Genomic DNA, 24244 nt, shown 5'->3' on the forward strand with positions numbered 1-24244 from the left:
GTCTTTTTTCCTATTCTGTTTCAGTCTTTTTATAAGGATACTGGTCCTTGGATTTTAGACCCACCTGTGTAATCTAGGATGGTCTCATTTTGAGATTCTTAATTTAATTATATCTGCAAAATTCTGTTTTGCAAGTAAGGTCACATTCACACATTCTGAGTAGGCATATCTTTTGGGGGTTCATATCAAAGTATATTTTTTCAAAACACTGAACTTCATAGTCTTTTACTGAGCAAAGTCTATCAGCATTTAAATAGTTGTCAGTGAAGTCCTCATAAAGAAATGGGTATGTGTCTTGCACTACTGGATAATTTATAAAAAGAATACCTTTAGCCATTGTTTTTGCTCATACATTTGAGAAAAGCACAATGGAATGAATTGTATTTAGATATTGAACAGGAATGTTGCTGGTTACCACATCCTTCTCTCCCTGTAGATGGTCATCCTAAGAGACACAAAATCAAGAAAGTAAGCAGAATGACATGATATTTTACAAACTGTGTTTCACCAGACTCTATCCTGTTACATTATGAATTTTCTTAGCATTGTTATTTTAAGACAAAATTTTGATAATCATTCAAGTGTTTGTTTTGCACATTTGGTTCCCAGTTTCATTATTTTAGAATATGAAAGTGCTTGACTTAGCAAGAGGGTGTCTTTCTTTTAATAAATATTCTTAATATGCAAGTGCCAGAGAAAAAAGACAGGATGACAGACTAGGTTACTATGCAGTGACTACTTCTAAAATGATTTGTCTTCAGTCAGAACCCAATTGCTAAAATAAATCATTTAGAAACTTTTTTAATACTTAAATTTTATATGCTGATGGGTATAGAAACTGTATCCTTTCTCCCCAGCAAATCAGCATCTCCAAAAGCCTAAGTTATTTGTTATTTATAAATATATTCCTTTTATGAAGGACATATCGATATTTGCAGTATTTCATTTGCATTATGGAGTCATCAACAGCATAGAATTTTTTTCAAGAGACAATCTTTTCTGGGTTTAAATTTCCCTGTAGGTATAAAATCCCTTTGAATTTCATGGCTGCTTTGCATAAGTAGTCCCAGAGATATCTGGCACTCAGCCTGGAGTTTGAGCGTGAATATTGTTACCTTTTACTTGATTCTTATTGCCTCCTGATTTGAGTGAGTATCTAACTGTTCCTATAGGGCCAAGTAATCACTTTCATTGTTCCTTCCAAGAATTTATTAGATTGGGTTTATTTACAGAAGTCTGTGAGAAATAATATTTGGTTGTTTTAATGACCCATTATTCATAAAAAAGGGTTCCAGTGCCACTTTTCACTAGAGTTCAGCTTCCCATTGGAGGTTAAGTTCTGATGGCACCCCAGGTGGGATGTGACTAAATGCCCTATAAGGCAAGCAACCATGGCGGCCAGTGTTACTATGGAACTCTTTAGTGTTTGGTTCTCAATTACAGTTGACATTTCAGTATTATTTTATATTAGTTTCAGGTGTAAAGTGTAGTGATTAGACATGTGTATAATTTACGAAGTGCTCCCCTTGATAAATCTAGTACCCACCTGGCACTATACATAATTATTACAATATTATTGATGATATTCCTTATGTTGTACTTTACATGCCCATGATCAATTTCTACTTTGTAATCTCTTCACCTTTTTCACTAAGTTCCCCAACCCCCCTCCCATCTGGCAACCTATTGTATTATAAATACTGTTTTAGTGAACATAGGGGTACATAAATCTTTTCAAATTAGTGTTTTGGATTTCTTTGGGTAAATACCCAGAAGTGGAGTTGCTGGGTCATATGGCAGTTCTAATTTTAATTTTTTGAGGAGCCTCTGTTCTGTTTTTCACTGTGGCTGCAGCATTTTGCAGTCCCAGCAATCGTACATGTGGATTCTCTTTTCTACTATGGAAGTCTTCTGTGTAAGTTTTTTTTTTTCAGTGAACAATGCGATGCAATTGACTGGGGAGTTGGACAATGGTGACAGAATTTTTAAGATGAAGATTTTATGTAGTCTGGTGTCCTTGTGTTCACTGGTGTGGAAACTGTGAGCCAAGGTTGTCAAGTAATTGCCCAGATTCATAATCTTTATACTGTCTGACATTAGAACTTTATTCTTTCTACTTCATTGCCTTCTTTAAGAGACATGCTGCAATAACTGTTATGTGTTTTTTGGTAAAAGTTAGTTTGTAACTTGCAATACAGACCTAAATATGCTGTCATTTGGAAGAGCTGTTAATTTTTTTCAAAATCACTCCATTCAGTGAAACCTCAATTCTTTGCCTTTTATATCTTTGCCTGAGTTTTACTGGATAGGGGATGGACGTAGCCTGAGAGCCTATTTCAACAGCAATGGTAGTTTTAATAAATGTACTTTCAAAATGTGACAGGTATGGCTTTCTTTAACTGTAAGTAATTTAGGTATTGTTTCTTAAAGAGTTTTTAAAATTGATAATAGTTAAACTTTTAATCATTATGAAACAATCTCTTGGCTTTATAGATAGAGATATTGAGAAACCCTACTTCATTTAATTTTAAAATGATAAAAATTATTCTTAAACCAGATACGAAACTGATAACTACATCTAGAACTTTTCTTTCAAGATAGACTTATAGGTGTACTTACTGCATTTTTCTAGGCATAGCATCAGAATATTATTTTATGACATAAGGTATTCTTTTACAACATTGCCTCTCCTTTCCCCCTTCTCTGGCCCCCGGATATGTCCACTCTGAGGGGCTGTCCTTTTGTCATAACTTGTTTCTCCTTAATCTAGAGAAAGTTCTTTACATTGCCAATATGTGAGGAGGGTAAGATGAGTGCATCATTACCAGCTGGAGCAGGTCTACAGGCAAACTTAGGCACTGTATCCATGGCAATTGAAAGGAAACTTTTAAATATTAACTTTTTAAAAAATACCATTTAATTCACTGATAGAAAAGTCAGCCTTTCAGTGAATTTAACACAGCATGATGTATTATTATGTAGGCTATAATTTAAAGCAGATTTGAAAAGCTGTGTAGACTGGAGCTTTGGCAAATGAGTTTTATGTCTTATTTGTAGAAATACAGGCATCACATGAGCTGATAGTGGTTAAATTGTTTTGTATACTCTATTTACACGTGATTATTCTTGCCTAAAACTTAAGGTTGACTTTTTTTTTCTGATAATACATTTAGACCAACTGATTTAAAGAGTATCTTTGAATGAAAGGGAACTTTCATTAATTGTAGCCTCTCAAATATGCAATATATTATACTTCATAATTTAATATAAAGGAAGTGATTTTTGAAGTCTTGTCTATCCCACACCTGGATTTATACTAGACTTACCTAATGTTACATTCTTAAGAAAATGTTTTGCCCTGGCTGGTATGGCTCAGTGGATTGAGTGCTGACCTGCAAACCGAAGGGTTGCTGGTTCGATTCCCAGTCAGGGCACATGCCTGGGTTGCAGGCCAGGTTCCTGGTGGAGGCACATGAGAGGCAACCTCATATTGATGTTTCTGCCCCTCTCCTTCTCCCTCCTTTCCCCTCCCTCTAAAAAAATAAATAAAAATATTTTAAAGAAGTTTTTTTATTTGATATTATCAAAGTGTCTTAGGGGAAATGGTTCTCTTTTGTAGGCTTTGATGGTAAGGTGTAGCTTTAGGAAAGTTATTTTTACCCTCTCAGTGAACTGTTAAGTCATACATAAATAAAATGCTTTTGAATTTTAAAAAAATATATTTTATTGATTATGCTATTACAGTTGTCCCATTTTCCCCCTTCACTCCCCTCTACCCTGCTTACCCTCTCCCACCCACATTCCCCCCCTTTAGTTCATGTCCATGTGTCATAATTTCTTTAGCTTCTACATTTCCCATACTATGCTTACCCTCCCTGTCTATTTTCTACCTACCATCTATGCTACTTATTCTCTGTACCTTTTCCCCCTCTCTCCTCCCACTCCCCTGTTGCTAACCCTTCATATGATCTCTATTTCGGTGGTTCTGTTCCTGTTCTAGTTGATTTCTTAGTTTGTTTTTGTTTTGGGTGTGGTTGTTCATAATTGTGACTTTGCTGCCATTTTACTATACATGTTTTTTATCTTCTTTTTCTTAGATAAGTCCCTTTAACATTTCATAAAATAAAGGCTTGGTGATTTTGAGAAATCAGCTGACAGTCTAATGGGAACTCCTTTGTAAGTTACTGTCCCCTTAATCTCTTGCTGCTTCTAGGATTCTCTTCTTCATTTTTACCTTGGCTAATGTAATTATGATGTGCCTTGGTGTGTTCTTCCTTGGGTCCAACTTCTTTGGGACTCTCTGAGCTTCCTGGACTTCCTGGAAGTCTATTTCTTTTGCCAGATTGGGGAAGTTCTCCTTTATTATTTGTTCAAATAACTTTTCCACTTGTTGCTCTTCCTCTTCCCCTTCTGGTACCCCTATAATTTGGATGTTGGAATGTTTAAAGATTTCCTGGAGATTCCTAAGCTTCTCCTCATTTTTTTGAATTCTTATTTCTTCATTCTTTTCTGTTTGATTGTTTCTTTCTTTCTTCTGGTCCACTCTATTGTTTTGAGTCCCAGTTTCCTTCCCATCACTATTGGTTCCCTGTGCATTTTCCTTCATTTCTCTTATTGTAGCCTTCATTTTTTCATGTAATTTGTGACCAGATTCAACCACTTCTGTGAGCACCCTGATCACCAGTGCTTTGAACTGTGCATCTGATAGGTTGGCTATCTCTTCGTCGCTTAAAAGAATTGGCTCTGGGGCTTTGATTTGTACTTCGGTTGAAGTCATGTTTTTTGTTTTTTGTTTTTTTTTTTTTTGGTCTGGTCACGCCTGTTACATAGTGAGGGGTGGAGCCTTAGGTATTTTCCAAGGCGGGGCAACCCAGTCACTGGGATGTGACACTGTATGTGGGGTCAGGATCGAGAGGAAACAATGGTGCTTGCTCCTTTCTCCGTCGGATTTCAGTCCCTTCTGCCACTTCCCACGAGCAAACTGGGCCCTTCTGGTGCTAATTCCCGTGTGGGTGGGCTTGTGTACATTATGGAACCCCGTGGGTCTCTCCAGTGCACTCTCCTGGGAGGCTGGGTGTCTCTCCCTGCACCTCAACCCCCACAGGTGTTTTCAATCAGTGTCCCGAGGTTCTATTTCCCGGCGCTGGGACCCTGGGTTGTGCAGTCTGTCTTACTGCCCAATTTTGCCTGGTTTATCTGTATGCGAATATGGCCCAGATAGCCAGGTGCCTTGCGCGCACTGCCTCGCTTCACAGTCACCACCTCGCTGGGTCTGCCAGCCACCTGGGCTCTCAGGATGCCTTACGCACCCGGTCTCACTGCTCTTAGTGCCGAACCCTCATTCCCTGGCTGCCCAACTCCCTCCTCCTACCAGTCTGGATGAATGTGTATATTTTAACTCCTTGGTTGTCCGACTTCCATCCAGTTCAATTTTCTGTCAGATCTGGTTGTTATCTTGTTTCTAAATTATTGCTGACCTTATTTTGGTTCTCTGAGGAGGCACAGTGGGTCTATCTACGCCTCCATCTTGGCTGGAAGTCTGCTTTCAAATTCTGAAAACTCTCCCCTGAATTTTGTACTTTTGTACATAACCTCCCATGTTTTCTGCTCTGTTATCTTGGTATTCATACATTGGGACCATATTTGTCTATCATTTTAAGAGCATTGCTGAGGAGAAGCCTACTGTTTTGCTGTGAAGCTTTCATTGCCAAGCAGGTGAGGTTAGCACTTTCATGTCATCCCCCCATCAGTGGTAGGTACCAGCAAGATCAGCAGTAGTGTCACTACTGCTAACACCACTGCCACCTCCACAACCACACAGGGTCAGGGGGAGAAATCCCCAAAGGAATATGAAAAAGTGTAAGTTGGGCTGGGGAGTAGAAAATTATAGCTACTTTAGTATTTTCCAACATGTGTACTTTACATCACAAATTTCTTCATAATTCTAATTACAAAGAAACTGCTGTGTATGCCTTGCTTCCTGCTCTTTCATTATCCACAGCCTGGCTGGTAAGAATGTTTACCTTCCCAAACGTTTTTATTTTAGAAGACTTCTCAAGCACCAGACATAGATTTAAAAACAACCCGAAACACCCAAGTTGAAGATGAACATGCTTTAAAGAAAGGCCACTACACCCCTTTAGTACTTCAAGGCTGTCTTTGCTCCGGCATTTCTGGTAGCTCAGCTATTTATTAAAGTAGTTTTTATTAAAAGGCAAAACTGAAGCTGCTGCTAGGACTAAGGCTACAGGATGCACGCTCATATTCCTAAGGTGATGATCATGGGTACTGCAGTGAAGATATATTTCTTTAAAGTCATTTAAATAAATATTTGCATGCTTTTAACATGTTACTTTTTAATCATTTGTAATAATTTACTTGTAATTACCCTCTGAGGAAGGTTTGTAATTTTTTTGTTCTCTAGATGTTCGAGTTGAAGTATAGTTATTTACATAGGATCATCAGCAAGTTATATGTGATGATGATGAAAAAGATGTTGAGATTATCTGTTAGAGTATCATAGGATTGTTTTAATTATTAATATACATTTATTTGTGGAATAATAAAAACTGTTAGTACTATAACTGTTAGAAAAGTAAATAAGTAAAAATAGGTAAATGGAGAGACAAAAGTGGAATTTCAGGTTTGAGTTTGAGTTTGAGTTTATTAGGTAGCATATGGCCCAAAATGTGAACATTTATGATATACACTGTGTTGGATACATAGGAAATAATAGATGTGATTTGTGGCCTGCTTTAGTTATTTTCCACTGACTAGTAAAATTGATCATCACTGCTGATGGAAAGTATGGAAATACAGTACTTGGCAATAGGATATCATGTTCTTTTGTCTGCTGCTGATTAACGGTGAAATGTAGTCATTATTGGAAAATTTACCAATGCTTTCACTACAAACCCTCACACATGCTTTCCATCATTCTTTTTCTTACCTCCTAGTGCTCATTTTTGTTCTTCTTCTTTTTTTTTCTACCCTGTTACTTACCTCATTCACTTGCATTTGTAAAAATGAATCTACAGATTTGAAATCTTAATAAAAAGGTTCCTTTGCCGTGTATGATACTTAGATATACATCCTATGGCAAACAGCAATCTGGGTTGACTTTTCCTTAGTGGTAGTTCTGCCACTGTTTCCTTATTTTACTCTGTCTTCTGTTGTCATCATTGCTGTAGGTATTGTCATCCTCTTCCTCATCATCATCATGTGAGTCTTTGGGAAACTTCCTACCTACTTCACTGTCTAAAAATATGTTGTATATAATTTTCCTCCTGTTTTTTCCCAATTATTTTTTTCCTTGAAAATCCTGCACAACTACAGTGCTATCTGAAATCTGTTTTTTTGTAGCTTGTCTTTTTTTCCCTGCATGTTAATATTTATTTGGTTTGTTGCGAATTTCTTTTGTATTTCTTGTTTCCACTCATCTCATGAGTTTTTGCCTCTTTTATTTTTCTCCAATTAAGACATGTATTGAGGGAACAGGAAAGTAACATATTACAGAGTTTATATGCATTTGGTTTTTTGTCATCTTCCATGTCAAGAAGTTTGCATTTTATTTGGTTGGAAGACATGATAGATGGGCATGAGCTATGGATCAGTATGTAAACACCTGCATCACTGTGTATGCATACTAGATATTTACTGTTGCTGAAGGCTTCTTTCTTACTCTCTCCAGGAAAGGAAGGAGAGGCTATCCAAATTTGAATCTATTCGTCATTCAATTGCTGGAATGATTAGGTCTCCAAAATCTGCATTGGGCTCTTCAGCAGTAAGTAGGATGATGAACTTTATGTGTCATTGAAAATAGTCATTGTCTAACTCTTTCTGATATATTAATGGATATCATATGTAAATTTGTCCTTACAAATTGAAAAGTAAATATATATGTTAACTTTTTGTATGTATATGAGTCTATGCATGTATGTGTATAGTAAAACTCTATCTAGCATTGATGTAGGGAGGAAAGAAATAAACTTGTATTATAGACTTCCTGTACTACAAATAAATATTACATTTTATGAGCTTTGATATTTATTAAAAGAATAATATATAGAAATCTCTTTTCCAATGAAACATTTTTATAATACAGATTATTGTACATGCATTTGTACATGTATCATTTTATGTGTGTTAACATTTTTAGAACATTAAATTATAAAGTTGAAGCCTGAAAATTGAGTTTGGCATATTACAAAGGTGCATAGAATATTTGTTATTTATAGTAATAGAGGCCATAGCCAAGCAAGATAAAAAATATTCTTATCCCCTTTATATAGTAAAAAATCTCAAGTATTTTTTTACTTCATTACCTATAAAACTTAATTATCAAATTTTTTATTTTAGCCATGCCTTATTGATAATAGAGCTTTACAGTGATATCTTATTGCATGTTGGTGAACACAAAAATATTGAGTATAAATAATTACATGATTTTCCCCCAACTCTTTAAGTTTCTATGTGATGATATCTTAATATTATATCTTACTTTTAAAAGGTTTTCCTGTTTAAGACAATGCAACCTAGTCTTATTTAGAAAAAGAAAGTGTTTCCTAACCACAAGTTAGTTAAATTTCCATTCACATTTTGGATTTATTTGCTATAATTCCTTTTTACTATGTAAAATATGTTCCCTTATGTATTTCACTTAAGCAACAATCTGTTATACACAAGTCAGGAAATTAGCTGGTATTTTAACAAAAAAGAATAAAATTATATTTTTATGTAAAAGAGGTTTTCTATTCATATTTTAGCCTTTGATGTGTTGCCATTGTCACTTCCCATTTACAGAAGTTCTGTGGGAATAGGGAGGGAGCTGTGAACTAATGCAGACCATCTCATGTGGCATTAAATAGCGAGTGAAAAAAATAAGCAAAAGCAACATGATAGAGGAAGTCTCTCTGAAGGCCCATTTCCTACTCTTATTTTCTTAATTGATTTACAGTTTTACAGATTAGTAATAGTTTATAGGACTTGGCCTGTTACGGTTTGACACTCAAAATAACTGTAGGAGACTTAACAATTTATGATAAGTTTTAGAGAGTTTCTGAGGACAGTTTTTCATAACTTTTATTTGAGTAAAAAGTATTTGAGATGAAATATTTTAAAAGTTTTAAAAAAGAAAAATATGGATTTTGAAAAGAAATGTTGCAATACATCAGCTTTTCATAAAATTATTTACCATTGAAACAAAAATGGCATAGTTAAGTTGTCATTAACTGACCTTTATTTTCACTTAGGTCAGAGGTCTTATGCCATCAACTAATAGCTGTTTATTGGTGATCTAATTTATGAAAGATGCCCCCCTGTCCCAATTTCCTTTTTGTGTCCTTTAAGATCAAACTTGACTTCAATAAAATTTTTTAGATACTTTAAAACTAAGCCCCATTATAAACTCAGAGTTTCCTTTAGCTTTATCCTTAGATGTAAAGGGAGGGGAGTGGAATTTAGAGCTTCAGAAGTTTAATAAGTGACAGAAAAATAAGAATTCTGTGATTGTGGAAATGGGCTAATATTCCACATTTGTTTTCCCCACAACCTAGGATGCATAAGAACCTTGTGACCTCAAGACAGGTGTCTGGGAGTGCTCCAGTGGCTTCTGGGACTTCATGTTACATGTATTGCTTTGAAACTCATAGCTTTGGGAACTTCAGCTTCTGTCCCTAAGTCAGGGTTGATCAGATGATGAGAGAAATTTTGTCTTTTAAGACACACTGATTTACATCTAAAAACAGAGAAATGCAGTTAGTTCATTATGGTGGAATTATATAGGCTTGGCTATCCTAAAAGTACATTGGGGATATTATGAACAGTTTTAATGAATTGATGGTATAAGCCATAACTTTTTAAATATATAAAGGTATACATGTTATTTTCTCCATTTAAAAATGGACTTTACCTTTCTTTTTATTTAATCTTATTTATTTATTTTTAGAGGGAGGGGGAGGGAAGGAGAAAGACAGGAAGAGAAATATCAATGTATGGTTGCCTCTCATGCATCCTCTACTGGAGACCCAGCCTGCAACCCAGGTGTGTGCCCTGACTGGGAATCAAAACAATGACCCTTTGGTTTGTAGCCCACACTCAATCTACTGAGCCACACCAGTCAGGGCTGGACTTTACCTTTCTTAAATAAAATTACTAAATTGACAGTGATTGATTTGGGTGTACCTTTGGTGTTTACAAATTACGTTTTCCTGAAATGAATTGAAATGCCTTTCCTAGTAACATGTCCTTCATTCAGAGATACATTGTGATCTGTTTGTTAAAATAAATCATCAACATTCTTAAAGCTATGAAATGCCCATTGCTTCTAAGAAAATGTTCCCTGTGTAACTGAGAATTTTGAGAATGTTCATTTCCTTAAGTCCCAGTTTACTACATTTATATCTTCATGTTGTAGGCAATTATTATTTCCATCAGTTCAGTGCCCTTTGGTATTTTCTGATTTATTTAAAATCTCATGAACTAAAAAGATTGAGGCAGTGTGTGGTTTATGATACTGTGTTACACTATGAATAATTATACACAATTATTTCTCTAAGGCCTTAGATATCCTTCTTATTTGGAGAAGGATACCTCCTCAAATACACAGGTAACCAAGGTCTTGCATCTTAATGTGAATGTGAAAGTTTCAGGTGTTAAAAATGATTGTCTAAGATGCATAACAGTTTAGGCACTGCTTAATCATAAATACATTTTTTTCGGACATAATATAGTATTTCTTAGAGTATTCTAATTTGGTAAAAGTAGAACAGAAGGGACATTTTTAATTATTACTATATATGGTATTTTCTCTATAAAAAGCTTTACAATATGGCATGGTTAATCATATTTAAAATATTTTATAGTGATATACTTCACATAATGTAAAATTCACCATTTTAAAGTATACACTTATTGGTTCTTAGTTTACTCACTGTATTGTACAACCATCATCACTACTTGCAGAACATTTCAATACCCCCAATAAGATATTTCACACCCTTTAGCACTTAGTTTCAGTCCCCACTTTCCCATTTTCTGGCACTCACTAATCTATTTTCAATCCCTATGGATTTGTCTATTCTGGACATTTCACATAAATAGAATTATGTAATGTATGACATTTTATGTCTAGTTTCTTTCAGGTAGTATAATGTTTTCAAGGTTAATCTTTTTTATGACTAAATTATGTTCCACTGTATGGATTTATCACATATTGCTTATTCATTCTTCAGCTGATGGATATTTGGGTTGTTTCCACTTTTTAGCTATTATGAATAATGCTGCAGCCAACATTTATGTGCACATATGTTTTCAATTCTCTCAATTGTATGCCAAGGAATTGCTGGGTCATACGGTAATTCTCATATGTTCAGTTTTTGAGAAACTGCCAAACTGTTCCACAGCGATTGCATCATTTTACACTCTCTCCAGCAATGTTTCAGTTTCTTCACAATCTCCTATTTTTTATAAAAAAAATTAAGGCATCCTAGTGGGTATGAAGTGATATATTATTATAGTTTTTATTTGTTTTTTTGCTGATGACTAATGATGTTGATTACCTTTTTAAATGCTTATTGGCTTCTTATATATGTTCTTGGGAGAAATGACTTTTCATTTCCTTTGTATATTTTAAAATTGGGTTGCTTTTTAATTGTTGAGTTATAAGAGTTCTCCATATATTTTGGGCACAAGCCCCTTCTATGATATATAATTTGAAAATTCTCTTGCTCATTTTGTGGATTCTCTTTTCACTTTCTTGATAGTGTCCTTTGACAAAAGTTTTAATTTTGACAAAGTTCAATTTACCAATTTTTCTTTGGTGGCACATGCTTTTGGTGACATGTCAATAAAAACATTGTTTAATCCAAGGTCATACAGATTTTTACCCTTGTTTCCTTCTGAGAATTTTATAGTTTTGGCCCTTACATGTAGGTCTTTGATTCATTATGGATTACTTTTTATATATGGTGTGAGGCAGAGGCTCAAATTTATTCTTTTGTATGTGGAAGCTTATTGAATTTAAAATATTAAAAAAGCAACAACTGTGATACATTGTTTCTCTATTCAAATGAACATACAAAAATTTGAAGCAAAATTTTAGGTAAAAACAAAGCAATGACTTGCATTATATCTAGGGATACGAAAGTAGAATTAGTCATAATGATATTCTCATTGGACTTGCCATCGCTATTTATTTTGGCATTTTAAACAGTGAGGTTAAATTGTAGAGCTACCTTTGAAGACATTCTAACAGATCACTTCAATTAATGGTATTGATGGAAGGAAGAATGTAAGATAATTTTCTGATAGACGAATTTGGCATCAGCTAAATACAGTATCTGATGGTAGATATTTACTGTTTATTGTCATGATCAGAGTAGTATTTTACTATGTTATATCAGCTCCAGGCATGTAATTTTTTTTTCAATTTACTAAAGGTGTTAAGTAACCTAAGAGTACCTCTGGGCACTGAGACCTCTTTCACATGCAGCATCTTCCCATGGTACAGGAAGTTATAATTTTCTTTTGAGAACTCTTTCTCAGATACTGCTTCTGAATGCAGGGTCAGAGGTGTTAGACAGCATTAACTGCATAATCTGAAAGCTGACTGGCAATCATGAGTCCATTTCTATTGCAAGTCTTTAAACCACACTATATTTAATGAGATCTGTTCTAGTCATATCAAGAATACAGTCCTTTCCCCAGAGTCATGTTTTTACTGGAGAATTTCTATAAAAAGTGGTTGAGCAAACAGTTTGGGCTCCCTCTCCCAGCCCCTTGAGTACTAGTTGCATTCCTGATCTATGGAGTGTATAGCACTTCTAATAGTAGTGCTCTTTGAAAATGTTCCTTATAATACAATAAAGCACATTTGGTCCAAATAATTGTTTTTTAGACATCAGAAGAATATTTAATCATTTAACTCTTATCTCTTTAAATTTCATATTTTCCTATACCCTATATTTATGTGTTTTAAAATATTTTTGTATTGTACTAGAATTTAGAAAGTAAAAATAATGAAAAATAAATATATGCTTCCATTATATAGAATAATATATTCAATATTATTTGCTTGGCTGCTTCTTTTTAGAAAATTAGAGAATTATAATTCAGCTATGTTTAACTTCTACATTTGTTATGATATTAATACTACAATGCTTGACTTCCATCATCGGCATAGTGCAACGTAGTTCTTTTTATGCATAACAACAAGATAAGCTGTTGTGTTTTTTAGTGTTCTCCTTCAGGTCTACCAAAACAACTTTTACTTCCTCTAACAAGGAATGCTGTTTAATTCAGGTTGAATATTATATATTTTAAATCTTAGTTGTCTTCTTGTATTCTTAAAGTCTTAATTTACCTCCCTCTTTTTTTTTCTGCCCAGAAACTAAGATGTAGAGAAACAAAAAACAAGGGAAATAAAAAATAAATTTTTTTGTATCATATCACAGCCATACACATACTGAGTTCTCCTGTACAGTCAGGCATGTTTAGGAAGAGTAAATAATATGCTCAGAATTGCAAGTTTTGAATCACTAGCATTGTCACATACAATTTTGAAGAACAGCTTATTGGGATTTATTTTCTATAATTTTATTGTATTAGGAGCAAATCTATTCTTTTATATATTTGCTCAAAGGATTAAAACAAGTGACACAGATAATGTCAGACTGCTACTGTGTTCTATAAACAATTCCAATGCAATAATACATGTTTAAATTTATGGCAATATGATATACTGACATATTAGAATAATCTGCTAATAGTTTTAGTTGAGATGTATATATAAAATTAGCACTGAAGATACTTAATTGACTAAAATGTGTTGTTATTGATACTGTAGCATTAAGGAGAGAAAATTTGAAACTGAAAAAATAAAATGAGAAAAAAGTGCAGTAAAATGGTAAAATGAAAGAGAATGAATGAGTCATAAGCACAATTGGAAAAGGTAAATGGATAAAAATAATAAAGAGGAAAACATCAATTAGTTATAAAAATATGAGTAAAGGAACTAATGGTACAGGTCTTTCCTTTGTTTAAGGAGAGAATCAGAAGATATTGGAGAAAACAGGAGTGTTAGACCAAAAAGGAAAGACCTTTATGAAAATATATTTTGCTAAAGATAGTGTCTCTTTAGAGAGATCAAGAGAGTACATAAAAAGTTAATCAAGGAAATGGTAAGTGGTAGAACTAAGGTAATATATGAGTTTGGTCCAGTTGTCTATCGTTCAACCTTGGTTCTCAAAAGTCTCCCATCTTGAACAATTTGGTTCTTGACCAAGTTGTTCATGGAAAAAATGCCCCGGTTGTTGAACAAAACTTTGAATCTTGACCTAACAATCCTTTCATGCTGATACTAAAGTTTCAGAAAAAATTGTGTAAGAATGAGAATTTCTGATCAGCATGTAATTCTGCCTACTCATTATGTTAGACAACAGTTATATTATTAGCAAAAGACTAAACAAACTCAAGTTCCAAAAAAGTACAAAAAATTATTTATTAAGACATTTATGAATAAGAGTTTTGTTGCTAGTTTCATTGTGGAAAGTACAGGGGTAAAATATCTTTGTTTTGGTTAAAGAATAGAACATGAAAAAATGATCAATTCTACTGTATCGCTAAAAAATTAGAATTTGTAGCACTAAGATAGGCCTTAGTGCCTGTTCATAGACAGAACTACTGCTCTAATTAATTTACATCTTGCTTGTCCAGTCTGAAGGCAACTAAATGATAATGAGGATCAGTTTTCCAGAATGTTATTTTTTATTGTTTTAAGAAGTAACTCATTCAATAAATTAAAAATGTAACTGGAAATTTGAAAAAGTGGCAGAAAGAACATTATTATTCATATTTTCATTTTATGTTAAATGCTGTTCAACTACCACACTCTAAATAGTATAAAATACACTTTTACTGTGTATTTTTACATTTCCACTTCCTCTGGATGTAGCTTTTACTACTGTCAGGCAGATATCTATGTGAGAGACCAATATTTCCTGCCTTTTGTAAGTGTTTGGTGATTCTCTTACTTGTGATTGTATGGCACTGGATTTTTAATCTCCTAAAACTTCCCTGTGATATATAATTTAAAAGTTATAGGGATCTTTGTGAAATTTTTGAGAAATGTTTAGAATTCTGTGAATTACTTGTAGTCATCCCAGTATATTATTAAACTACATTTGAAAGAATTCACTGCTTACATTATTAAATTAATAATTAAATTTATATAAGAATAAAACCAAATATCATTTTATGGTTATTAAAAATTCATTAAAATTTTTAAAATAAATTTAATGTTTGCACTGAAGTTTTATTTAACTTGTTCAAGCTTATTAAGAGGTTTACTCATAAGTTTTCCATTCTGTTTTATTTTAGTTTCTTTTAAAATAGTTTCTTAACAAAGCTAACAAGAGAAAAGACTGATATTTTATGATGATAGAGGGGACACTACATCAAGAAGACATACCACTTCTTAATATATACCCAATCGGGGAGCACCAAAATATATAAAGCAATTACTCATAGAACTAAAGGGAGAAACAGACCAAAATACAGTTATAGTTGGAGATCTTAATACTCCACTGATAACTCTAAATGATCATCCAAACAGAAAATCAATAAAGAACTATCAACTTTCAATGACACATTAGATCTAATGGACATAATTAACATATACAGAGCTTTTCATCCCAGGACATCAAATTATATGTTCTTTTCCTCTTGAGACTGTGCACATGTAACAGTCTCAAGCAGACCATATGTTGGGTCACAATACCAGTCTCAACAAATTCAAGAAGGTTAAAATTATACCAAGCATATTCTCTGAGCACAATGCCTTTACATGAGAAATCAACTGCAAAAAGGAAGTAAGGAAGCCCACAAACATGTGGAGATTAAACAAGGTACTACTAAAAAATGACTGGGTCAAAGGTGAAATAAAAGGTGACATCAAAAGATTTATAGAGACAAATGAGAGTGACAACATGACATATCAAAACTTCCCAGATGCAGCAAAAGCTGTAATAAGAGGATAGTTTATATCATTACAAGCCTATCACAAGAAACAAGAGAAATCCTGAGTAAACAACCTAACATTACATCTTAAAGAACTAGGGAATAAAAAAACAAGGTAACCCAAATTCACCAAAGTCAGAAGAAGAAAGAAAATAATAAAAATTAGAATAGGATTCAGTGAGATAGAAAACAAAAAAGACTACACAAAAATTATTACAACAAAGTACTGGTTATTTGAAAAGATCAATTTAATTGACAAGCCCCTGGTTAGACTCACTAAGGATAAAAGAGAAAAGACCCATATAAACAAAATCAGAAATGAAGAAGTTACCACAGATACCACAAACATACAAAGGATTATACTGGAATACTATGAAAGACTATATGCCACCAAAGTCATCAACCTAGAAGAAATGGATAAGATCCTAGAAATATATAAACTTCCTGGACTAAATCATGAAGAATTGGAAAATCTAAACAGATCAGCAGTGAGGAAACTGAAGCAAACATCAACCCCCGTCCCGCCAAAAAAAAAAAAAAAAGTGCAGGGCCAGATGGCTTCACTGGTGAATCCTATCCAACATTCAAAGAAAATTTGAAACCTATCCATTTCAAATTCTTCCAAAAAATTAAAGAAGAGGCAATAGTTTCCAGTACATTTTATGAGGCTAACATAACCCTGATAGAAAATGTGGCAGGGATAAAACCAAAAAAAAGAGAACTACAGACCAATATTTCTGATGAATACAGGTGCAAAAATCCTAAACAACTAGCAATACATCAAAATACAAAATATAACAATACATCAAAAAAATAATACATCACGATCAAGTGGATTTGTTCTATGGGCACAAGAATGGTTGAACATATGCATATCAATTAATGTAATACACCACATTAACAAAAGAAAGGATAACAATCATATGGTCTTATCAATAGGTGCAGAAAAAGCACTTGATATGATACAACATGTATTTATGATTAAAACAATAAAATGGGAATAGAAAGAAACTACCTCAACATAATAAAAGGTCATATATAACAAAGCATTAGCCAATCTCATAAGTCAATGGTGAAAAACTGAAAGCTTTTCCCCTAAAATTAGGAATAAGAAAAGTATGCCCACTCTTACCAATCTTATTCAACATAGTTCTGGAAGTCCTGGCCAGGCAATAAGACAAGGGAAAGAAAGAAAAAGCATCCAGATTGGGAAGGAAGAAGTAACAGTGTCAGTTTTTCCAGATGACATGATTCAATACATAGAAAATCCAAAAGACTCCAATAAAAAGCTTTTAGAAACAATAAACAAATATAGTAGAGTTATAGGATACAAAAATCAATGTACAGAAATCCACTTTCCTGTATACTACCAACAAAACTTCAGAAAAAGAAATGAAAAATCAATTAGCAATTGCAACCAAAAAAATAAAATAGGAATAAATTCAACAAAGGATGTTGAAGAACTACATATTGAAAAATTAAAGCATTATTCCTTGGCTGGTGTGGCTCAGTGGATTGGTGCCTGCCTGTGAATGAAATGGTCGCTGGTTCGATTCCTAGTCAAGGCACACGCCTGGGTTGCAGCCTAAGTCCCCCTCAGGGAGTGCTCCAGAGGCAAACACTCATTGATATTTCTTTCTCTGTCTTTCTCCATCCCTTCCCCTCTCTAAAAATAAATAATAAAATCTTTAAAAATAAAGAAAAATTAAAGCATTATTAAAAGAGATAAAAGCAATATAACAAAATGAAAAAATATTCTGTGTTCTTGGACTGAAAGAATCAACATAGTTAAAATGGCCATATTACCTAAAGCAATATACAGATTTAATTCAATCCCCATCAAAATCCCAATGTCACTTTTTAAAGAAATAGAATAAAAATATCATCAGATTTAGGACTTCTGGCCAATATGGAGGTGTAGATAGATATACTTTGCTTCTTCTCACAAACAAAAGGAGGACAACAACCAATTTTAAAACAAAAAAAAACAACCAGAATTGTCAGAAAATTGAACTGTATGGAAGTCTGACAAACAAAGAGTTAAAGAAGAAATATCCAGACTGGTAGGGGGGCAGAGTCAGGCAAAGGCGGCAGAGAGGATGTGCAGCAAGGCCATAGTTGGTGGACTGGGTGGTCCCATATTTGCATGGAGATAAACCAGGAAGAACAACCAGGTTGGGAAACTCCTAGTGTTGGGAAATAAAACCTCCAAACCTCTGGCTGTAAAAACACGTTGGGGTTGCAGTAGAGGGAGAAAGAAACTCCCAGTCTCACAGGAGAGTCTGTTGGAGGGACCCATGGAGTCCTAGAACATACACAAACCCACCTACCTGGAAATCAGCACCAGAAGGGCCAGATTTGCTTGTGCATAGCTGGGGAACTGATGAAAGCTGGGCAAGAGCCAAGTAAGCAGCATTGTTCTCCCTCTGACCTCAGCCCCACATACAGTGGCACAATGCAGCATTTTGAGTTGCCCTGCCCTCGTGAATATCTAAGGCTCTGCCCCTTACAACGTAACAGGCAATTGAAGACAAAAAAAAAATATGGCCCAAATGAAAGAACATCATAGCTTCAAAAATAGAACTAAGCAATGAAGAGATAGCCAACCTTTCAGATGCAGAGCTCAAAACACTGGTAATCAGGTTGCTCACAGAAATGACTGACTACAGATGAAAAATAAAGGAAGAAGTAGAAGCTCTACAAAGTATAAAGAAATCAAAATATACAGGGTACCAACAGTGAAGAGAAGGAAACGAACTGAAATCAATGATGGATTCATTCCATCATTTCTTCCTTCTGTTCCAACAGAAGGAAGAAATAAGCATTCAACTGGAACAGAATGAAGAAACAAGAATGCAAAAAAATGAGGAGAGGCTGAGGAAACTTCTGGACAACTTTAAAAATTCCAACATCTGAATCATAGGTGTTCCAGAAAGAAGAGGAAGAGGAAGAAATTGAAAACTTATTTGAACAAATAATAAAGGAAAATTTTCTCAGTCTGGCAAGGGAAATAGACATGCAAGTCCAGGAAGCTCAGAGAATCCCAAAGAAGTTGGACCCAAGCAGGGACACACCAAGACACATCAAAATTAAATTACCCAAGATGAAAGATAAGGAGAGAATCTTAAAAGAGCATGAGAAAGGAAGAGAGTAACCTACAATGGAGTTCCCATGAGACTATCAGCTGATTTCTCCAAAGAAACCTTACAAGCAAGAAGGGGCAGGGAAGAAGTATTCACAGTCATGAAAAACAAGAACCTACATCCAAGATTGCTCTATCCAGCAAAGGTATTATTTAGAAGGGAAGGGCAGGTGAAGTGCTTTCTAGAGAAAATAAAGTTAAAGCAGTTCATCATCACCAAGCCCTTATTATAAGAAATGTTAAAGGGTCTTATATAAGAAAATGAAAACAAACTCACAACTATCAACAACCGAACCTAAAAAACAGAAACAAAACCAAATTCAGCAAACAACTAGAACTAGAACAGAATCGCATAAATGGAGATCACATGGACATTTATCAGTGGGGTGGGTGAGGGGGGAGAAGGGGGGAATAGATACAGGGAATAAGAAGCATAATTGGTAGGTAAAAAAAAATAGAGGGAGGTTAAGAATAGTATAGGAAGTGGAGAAGCTAAAGAACTTGTATGTATGATCCTTGGACAAGAACTAAAGGGTGGGGTGAATGCTGGAGGGAGGGGTGGTGCAGGCCAGAGGGGGATAAAAGGGAGAAAAAAATGGGACAACTGTAATAGTACAAGTCAATAAAATATAGTTTAAAAAATCATCGAGATTTATATGGAACCAGAAAAAAATTGGAATAGCCAAAGCAATTCTCAGAAAAAAGAATGAAGCCAGAGGTATTGTACTACCTGACTTCAAATTATAATTCTGAGCTCTGATAATCAAAACAGCATGATATTGACAGAAAAACAGACACACAAATCAATGGAACAGATTGAGAGTTCAGATATAAAACCACATGTATATGGGCAGATAATTTTCAACAAAGGAGCCAGAAATGCACAGTGAATAAAAGAAAAGCCTCCTCAGTAAATGGTGCTGGGGAAATTGGAAAATCCCATGCAAAAGAATGAAATTAGACTACAGGTTGTCTCCGTGTACAAAAATTAATTCAGAATGGATCAAAAACTTAAATATAAGATCTGAAACAATAAATTTCATAAAAGAAAACATAGGTACTAAACTATGGAAATTGGTTGTCGAGAACATTTTATGAATTTGACCCCAAAGGCAAGGAAGTAAAGGCAAAAATAAATTAATGAGACTGTATTAAACTAAAAAGCTTCTGCCCAGCAAAAGAAACCAACAACAAAACAAAGAGGCAACCAATCGAATGGGAGATGATATTTGCAAACAACAGCTCTGAGAAAGGTTTAACATCAAGAATATATTTAAAAACTTAACACCAAACAAACAATCCAATTGAAAATGGACAGACACCTCTCCCCAGAAGACCTATGAATGGTAAACACATATGAAAAGATGTTCAACCTCAATAGCTATTAGGGAAATGCAAATCAAAACTACCATGAGATACCACCTCACACCTGTCAGAATGGCTCTTATGAAGAAGTCAGGTAATGACAAGTGCTGGAGAGGCTGTGGAGAAAAGCGAACCCTCATTCATTGCTGATGGGAATGTAGACTGGTACAGGCACTCTTGAAAACATTCTGGTGGTTCCTGAAAAAATTAGGACTAGAGTTACCATATGACTCAGCAATCCCTCTCCTGGGTATCTACCCCAACAAACTAAAAAACATCTATTTGCAAAGATATATGCACCCCTATGTTTATTGCAGCATTATTCGCAGTGGCCAAGACATGGAGACAACAAAAGTGTCCTCTGATAGAGGACTGAATAAAGAAGATGTGGTATGTGTACAAAATGGAATACTACTCAGCCATAAGATGAAATTCTGCCATTTGTGAAAACATGGATGGGTCTTGAGAATAGTATACCAAGTGAAATAAGTCAGTCATAAAAAGCTAAGAACCATTTGATTTCACTCATATGTGAGATAAAAACTGAAACATATGGACACAGACAACAATGTTGTGGTTGCCAGAGGGAAGTGAGTTGGGAGGTTGGAAGGTGAAGGGGGCCTAATATATGCTGATGGAAGATGGTTTGACTTTAGGTGGTGGGTGGGCACACAGTGCAATATACAGATCTAGTATCACAGAAACGTAAATTGAAACCTATGTAATTGTATTAACCAATGTCACCCCCAACAAATTTAATTAAAAAGAAAAAGAAAATGGTTTCTTAATTAAGTGCTTAATTTTAATAGAATTTAGACTTTGATTTTTTTTTAACACTTTATCTTTGCCTGTCAAAAAGAGCTCATGTTGCACTCAAATGTTTGGAATAAAGGCATACCCCCTTGGTAATTAGCCTGAACTAGAGTAAGGAAAAAATGGCCTATTATACTTTTCTCCCAAATATTTTCATTTCCTAGTACTGACTCCTTATTTCCTCTTTATTTAAACTAACCTTTTCATTTCACTAGGTCTAGCATGTTTTTTACTGGAATATTGTTAAAAACAAGGCTCAGCTAATGAAACAGCTGGGTCAATCAGGAAATCTTGTCTTATTAAGTAACACTTATTAACTGCATTGGATTAACTGTAATTTTAAAAAAGAGGCTTCCCTCCACCACATCTTTGGCAAAAATCTTAGGTAACTTATCATGAAGGGAAAAAATCTTTTCTTACTGAGGCTTAGAAAGATGTGGTATTTGAGATAAAAAGTCATTATGACAACTCTTAGGATGTTGGATGTTTTTGCTGACACATCTTACATTCTATTACTATTGAGCCTGCAAAACTGTATTGGAATTTCATTAAAATCATATTAATAAAAATGTTCCTTACAGTGCTTCCAGAGAAGTCTCTGAAATACCTGATAGACCCAGATAGGGGATGTCTGACCTTTCCCTGTGGACGTGTGTGCATGCATGTGTACACACATGCACTCATACCAACTTCAGCCTATATGTTTTAAGTGTTGTCTGTGCACTGGGTAGTAACAGATCTCTAAGCTTCCCCTACTACTCAAAAGAAACTAATCAATCAAAAGAACTGAATTGTAATCTCTATGAAATAGCAACAGGTTCCTTTCTGTTCATTCTTTTAAAAAAACAAATGAACAAACTTAAATGTTTTAACCTCACATTTTCAATGAATTTCTCAGAGTATTAGCTGAACTTTTGTATTTCAAGTGCCCCTTTTAAGTAAATGAATTCTCCAGATTCTCCATTCTCCTAAATAAATCAAATTTGGGAGGATAGGTTGAATAGGAAAAGAAATGAAGCATGTATGACATTCTTGTTTGTGGTAATTTTGTATTATGTAGACCTTTTCCAGAGATAATGGTGACAACAAGTTCTTTGTAAAAAAGTTGACACTGAATTTCTTATTTCATGGTTGTTTTTTCTTTTTAACAGAAAAAAATAATGAAATACTTTTACCATGGGTGAGACTTGGAAATATTGCTCTTAGAGTAAAAATTTTACTATTTACTATAATGATGTGTACTGTGATAAAATCTTGGTAAAGAAATATTTAACCAGTTGACAACCTACTTTAAGGACTATAAACTAATAGTGTAGTATACACAAAAATGTTTTGTGTATATTATGAATTTGTTTTTTAAAGCAATATACATACTCATTTGTATAATGTATACACATATTTACCTCTTATTGTTGTGTCTGGTTCTTTTTTTGCGTGTTTTAAACGAATTTTTGGGAACAAAATTTAAGTATTTTGGGAAATGCTGTATTTTATCATAATTAGTATTAATAGAAAAAAGGTAATTTAGCTTACAAAAATTTGCATGTACAATCACACCATGTATATATTTAAAGAATAAAAAATGTCATAAGTGTTTGAAATAGCAGCCAAAATGTGGATTCTTATAAGTCTATTTGGGATTTTCCAATTTTTTTTTTAATTAATAGGTGAGTTTTGGATACTGTAAAGTGAAAGTTTGACCAGTAAGGTTTGGGCCTGTTCAGTGGTACAAAACAGTGAAAGCTATCTTCAAAGTTAGTTTTAATTACCACAAAGATACCATTCTTTGTCTGTATGTGCAATTAATAATATAATATTAGCCTAAAAAACCTCATGTGCAAATATTTTCCTTTATTTATTTTTGTCTTTAAGATTTTATTTATTTAGTTTTAGAGATGGGAAAGGAGGGATAAAGAGAGGGAGAGAAACATCAGTGTGTAGTTACTTCTCATACACCTCCTACTAGGGAGGGACCTGCCCTGCAAGCCAGGCCTGTGCCCTGGCTAGGAATCAAACCACTGACCCTTTGGTTTGCAGGCCAGCACTCAGTCCACTAAGCCACACCAGCCAGGGCTTCATTTATTATTAAATCTAATTTTACCAATTCATAAATTCAGTAAGGCATTGTGCATATTGTATTTTGAAAAACTTGAGAGTTGAGTTAGTGCACATTATTATACCTTACTTATAAAGTACTCTTAATGATCAGCAATTTAGTTCCTGATTAAAAACAAACAAACAAACACAAACAAACAGTTTTTCCTTCTAATCATAAAATGTATGATTTTATTTATTATCCGTTAGAAACATTTCAAGGAAATACAGTCAGCTTTTAGTTATCTCTGCTATTTGGTCTTACATTTGACCTCCAAAAATAACAGGTAATTTGCTTTTCATGCCATGTGCATGGCTTATATTCTTCCCTTGTTTTTGCCACATTTGTAATTGCACATTGGTGGTTTTCAGTGATGCTACTTCTCCTAAGTTTTTAATCTACTATAGCTGTGCAGGGTCAGGACCAACTATCCACGTGGAGAGGTAATGGCTGAGGAAGTAAGGGGAATGAGGATAAGAATGGAAAGGCACAGCAGTAAGGCAGCTTCAAGTGAAGCCTTCGGTAGTGCCCCTGGGATGTATGACATGGACAGTCCACAGCCCATGTAATCAAGAGTTAATTCCACAAAAAGAAATAACTTTTAATTAAATAAAATGGAAGTTGTTTTGTGATAAATTTCTCTCATAATACCCTTCTTTTATTTGTAATTCTCTAGTTAATAAGTTTTAAATATACGGATTTGTTTCATGATGCATTGAAGACTATAAATATGTATGTATTAACTCTAAATGCTGATATTGTATGTACCTATGTATGACAGATAGAAAAGACAAGTAAACTTAAATATTGAAGGC

General features: G+C 34.2%; 1 protein-coding gene across 4 annotated transcripts in view; it reads left to right on the forward strand.

Moving 5' to 3' along the window:
* Positions 1-24244, forward strand: part of FER (FER tyrosine kinase) — a 399749-nt gene that overhangs the window by 168474 nt on the left and 207031 nt on the right. For all 4 annotated transcript variants that reach the window (XM_045837886.1, XM_045837888.1, XM_045837887.1 and 1 more), the window contains one exon: positions 7691-7783. In XM_045837886.1, the coding sequence (XP_045693842.1) occupies positions 7691-7783 (93 nt within the window). The remainder of the gene's footprint in view (positions 1-7690; positions 7784-24244) is intronic.

The sequence above is a fragment of the Phyllostomus hastatus genome, unplaced genomic scaffold, assembly GCF_019186645.2.
Source record: "Phyllostomus hastatus isolate PE091 unplaced genomic scaffold, TTU_PhHast_1.1 phas_contig_254, whole genome shotgun sequence".
Taxonomy (NCBI): Eukaryota; Metazoa; Chordata; class Mammalia; order Chiroptera; family Phyllostomidae; genus Phyllostomus; species Phyllostomus hastatus.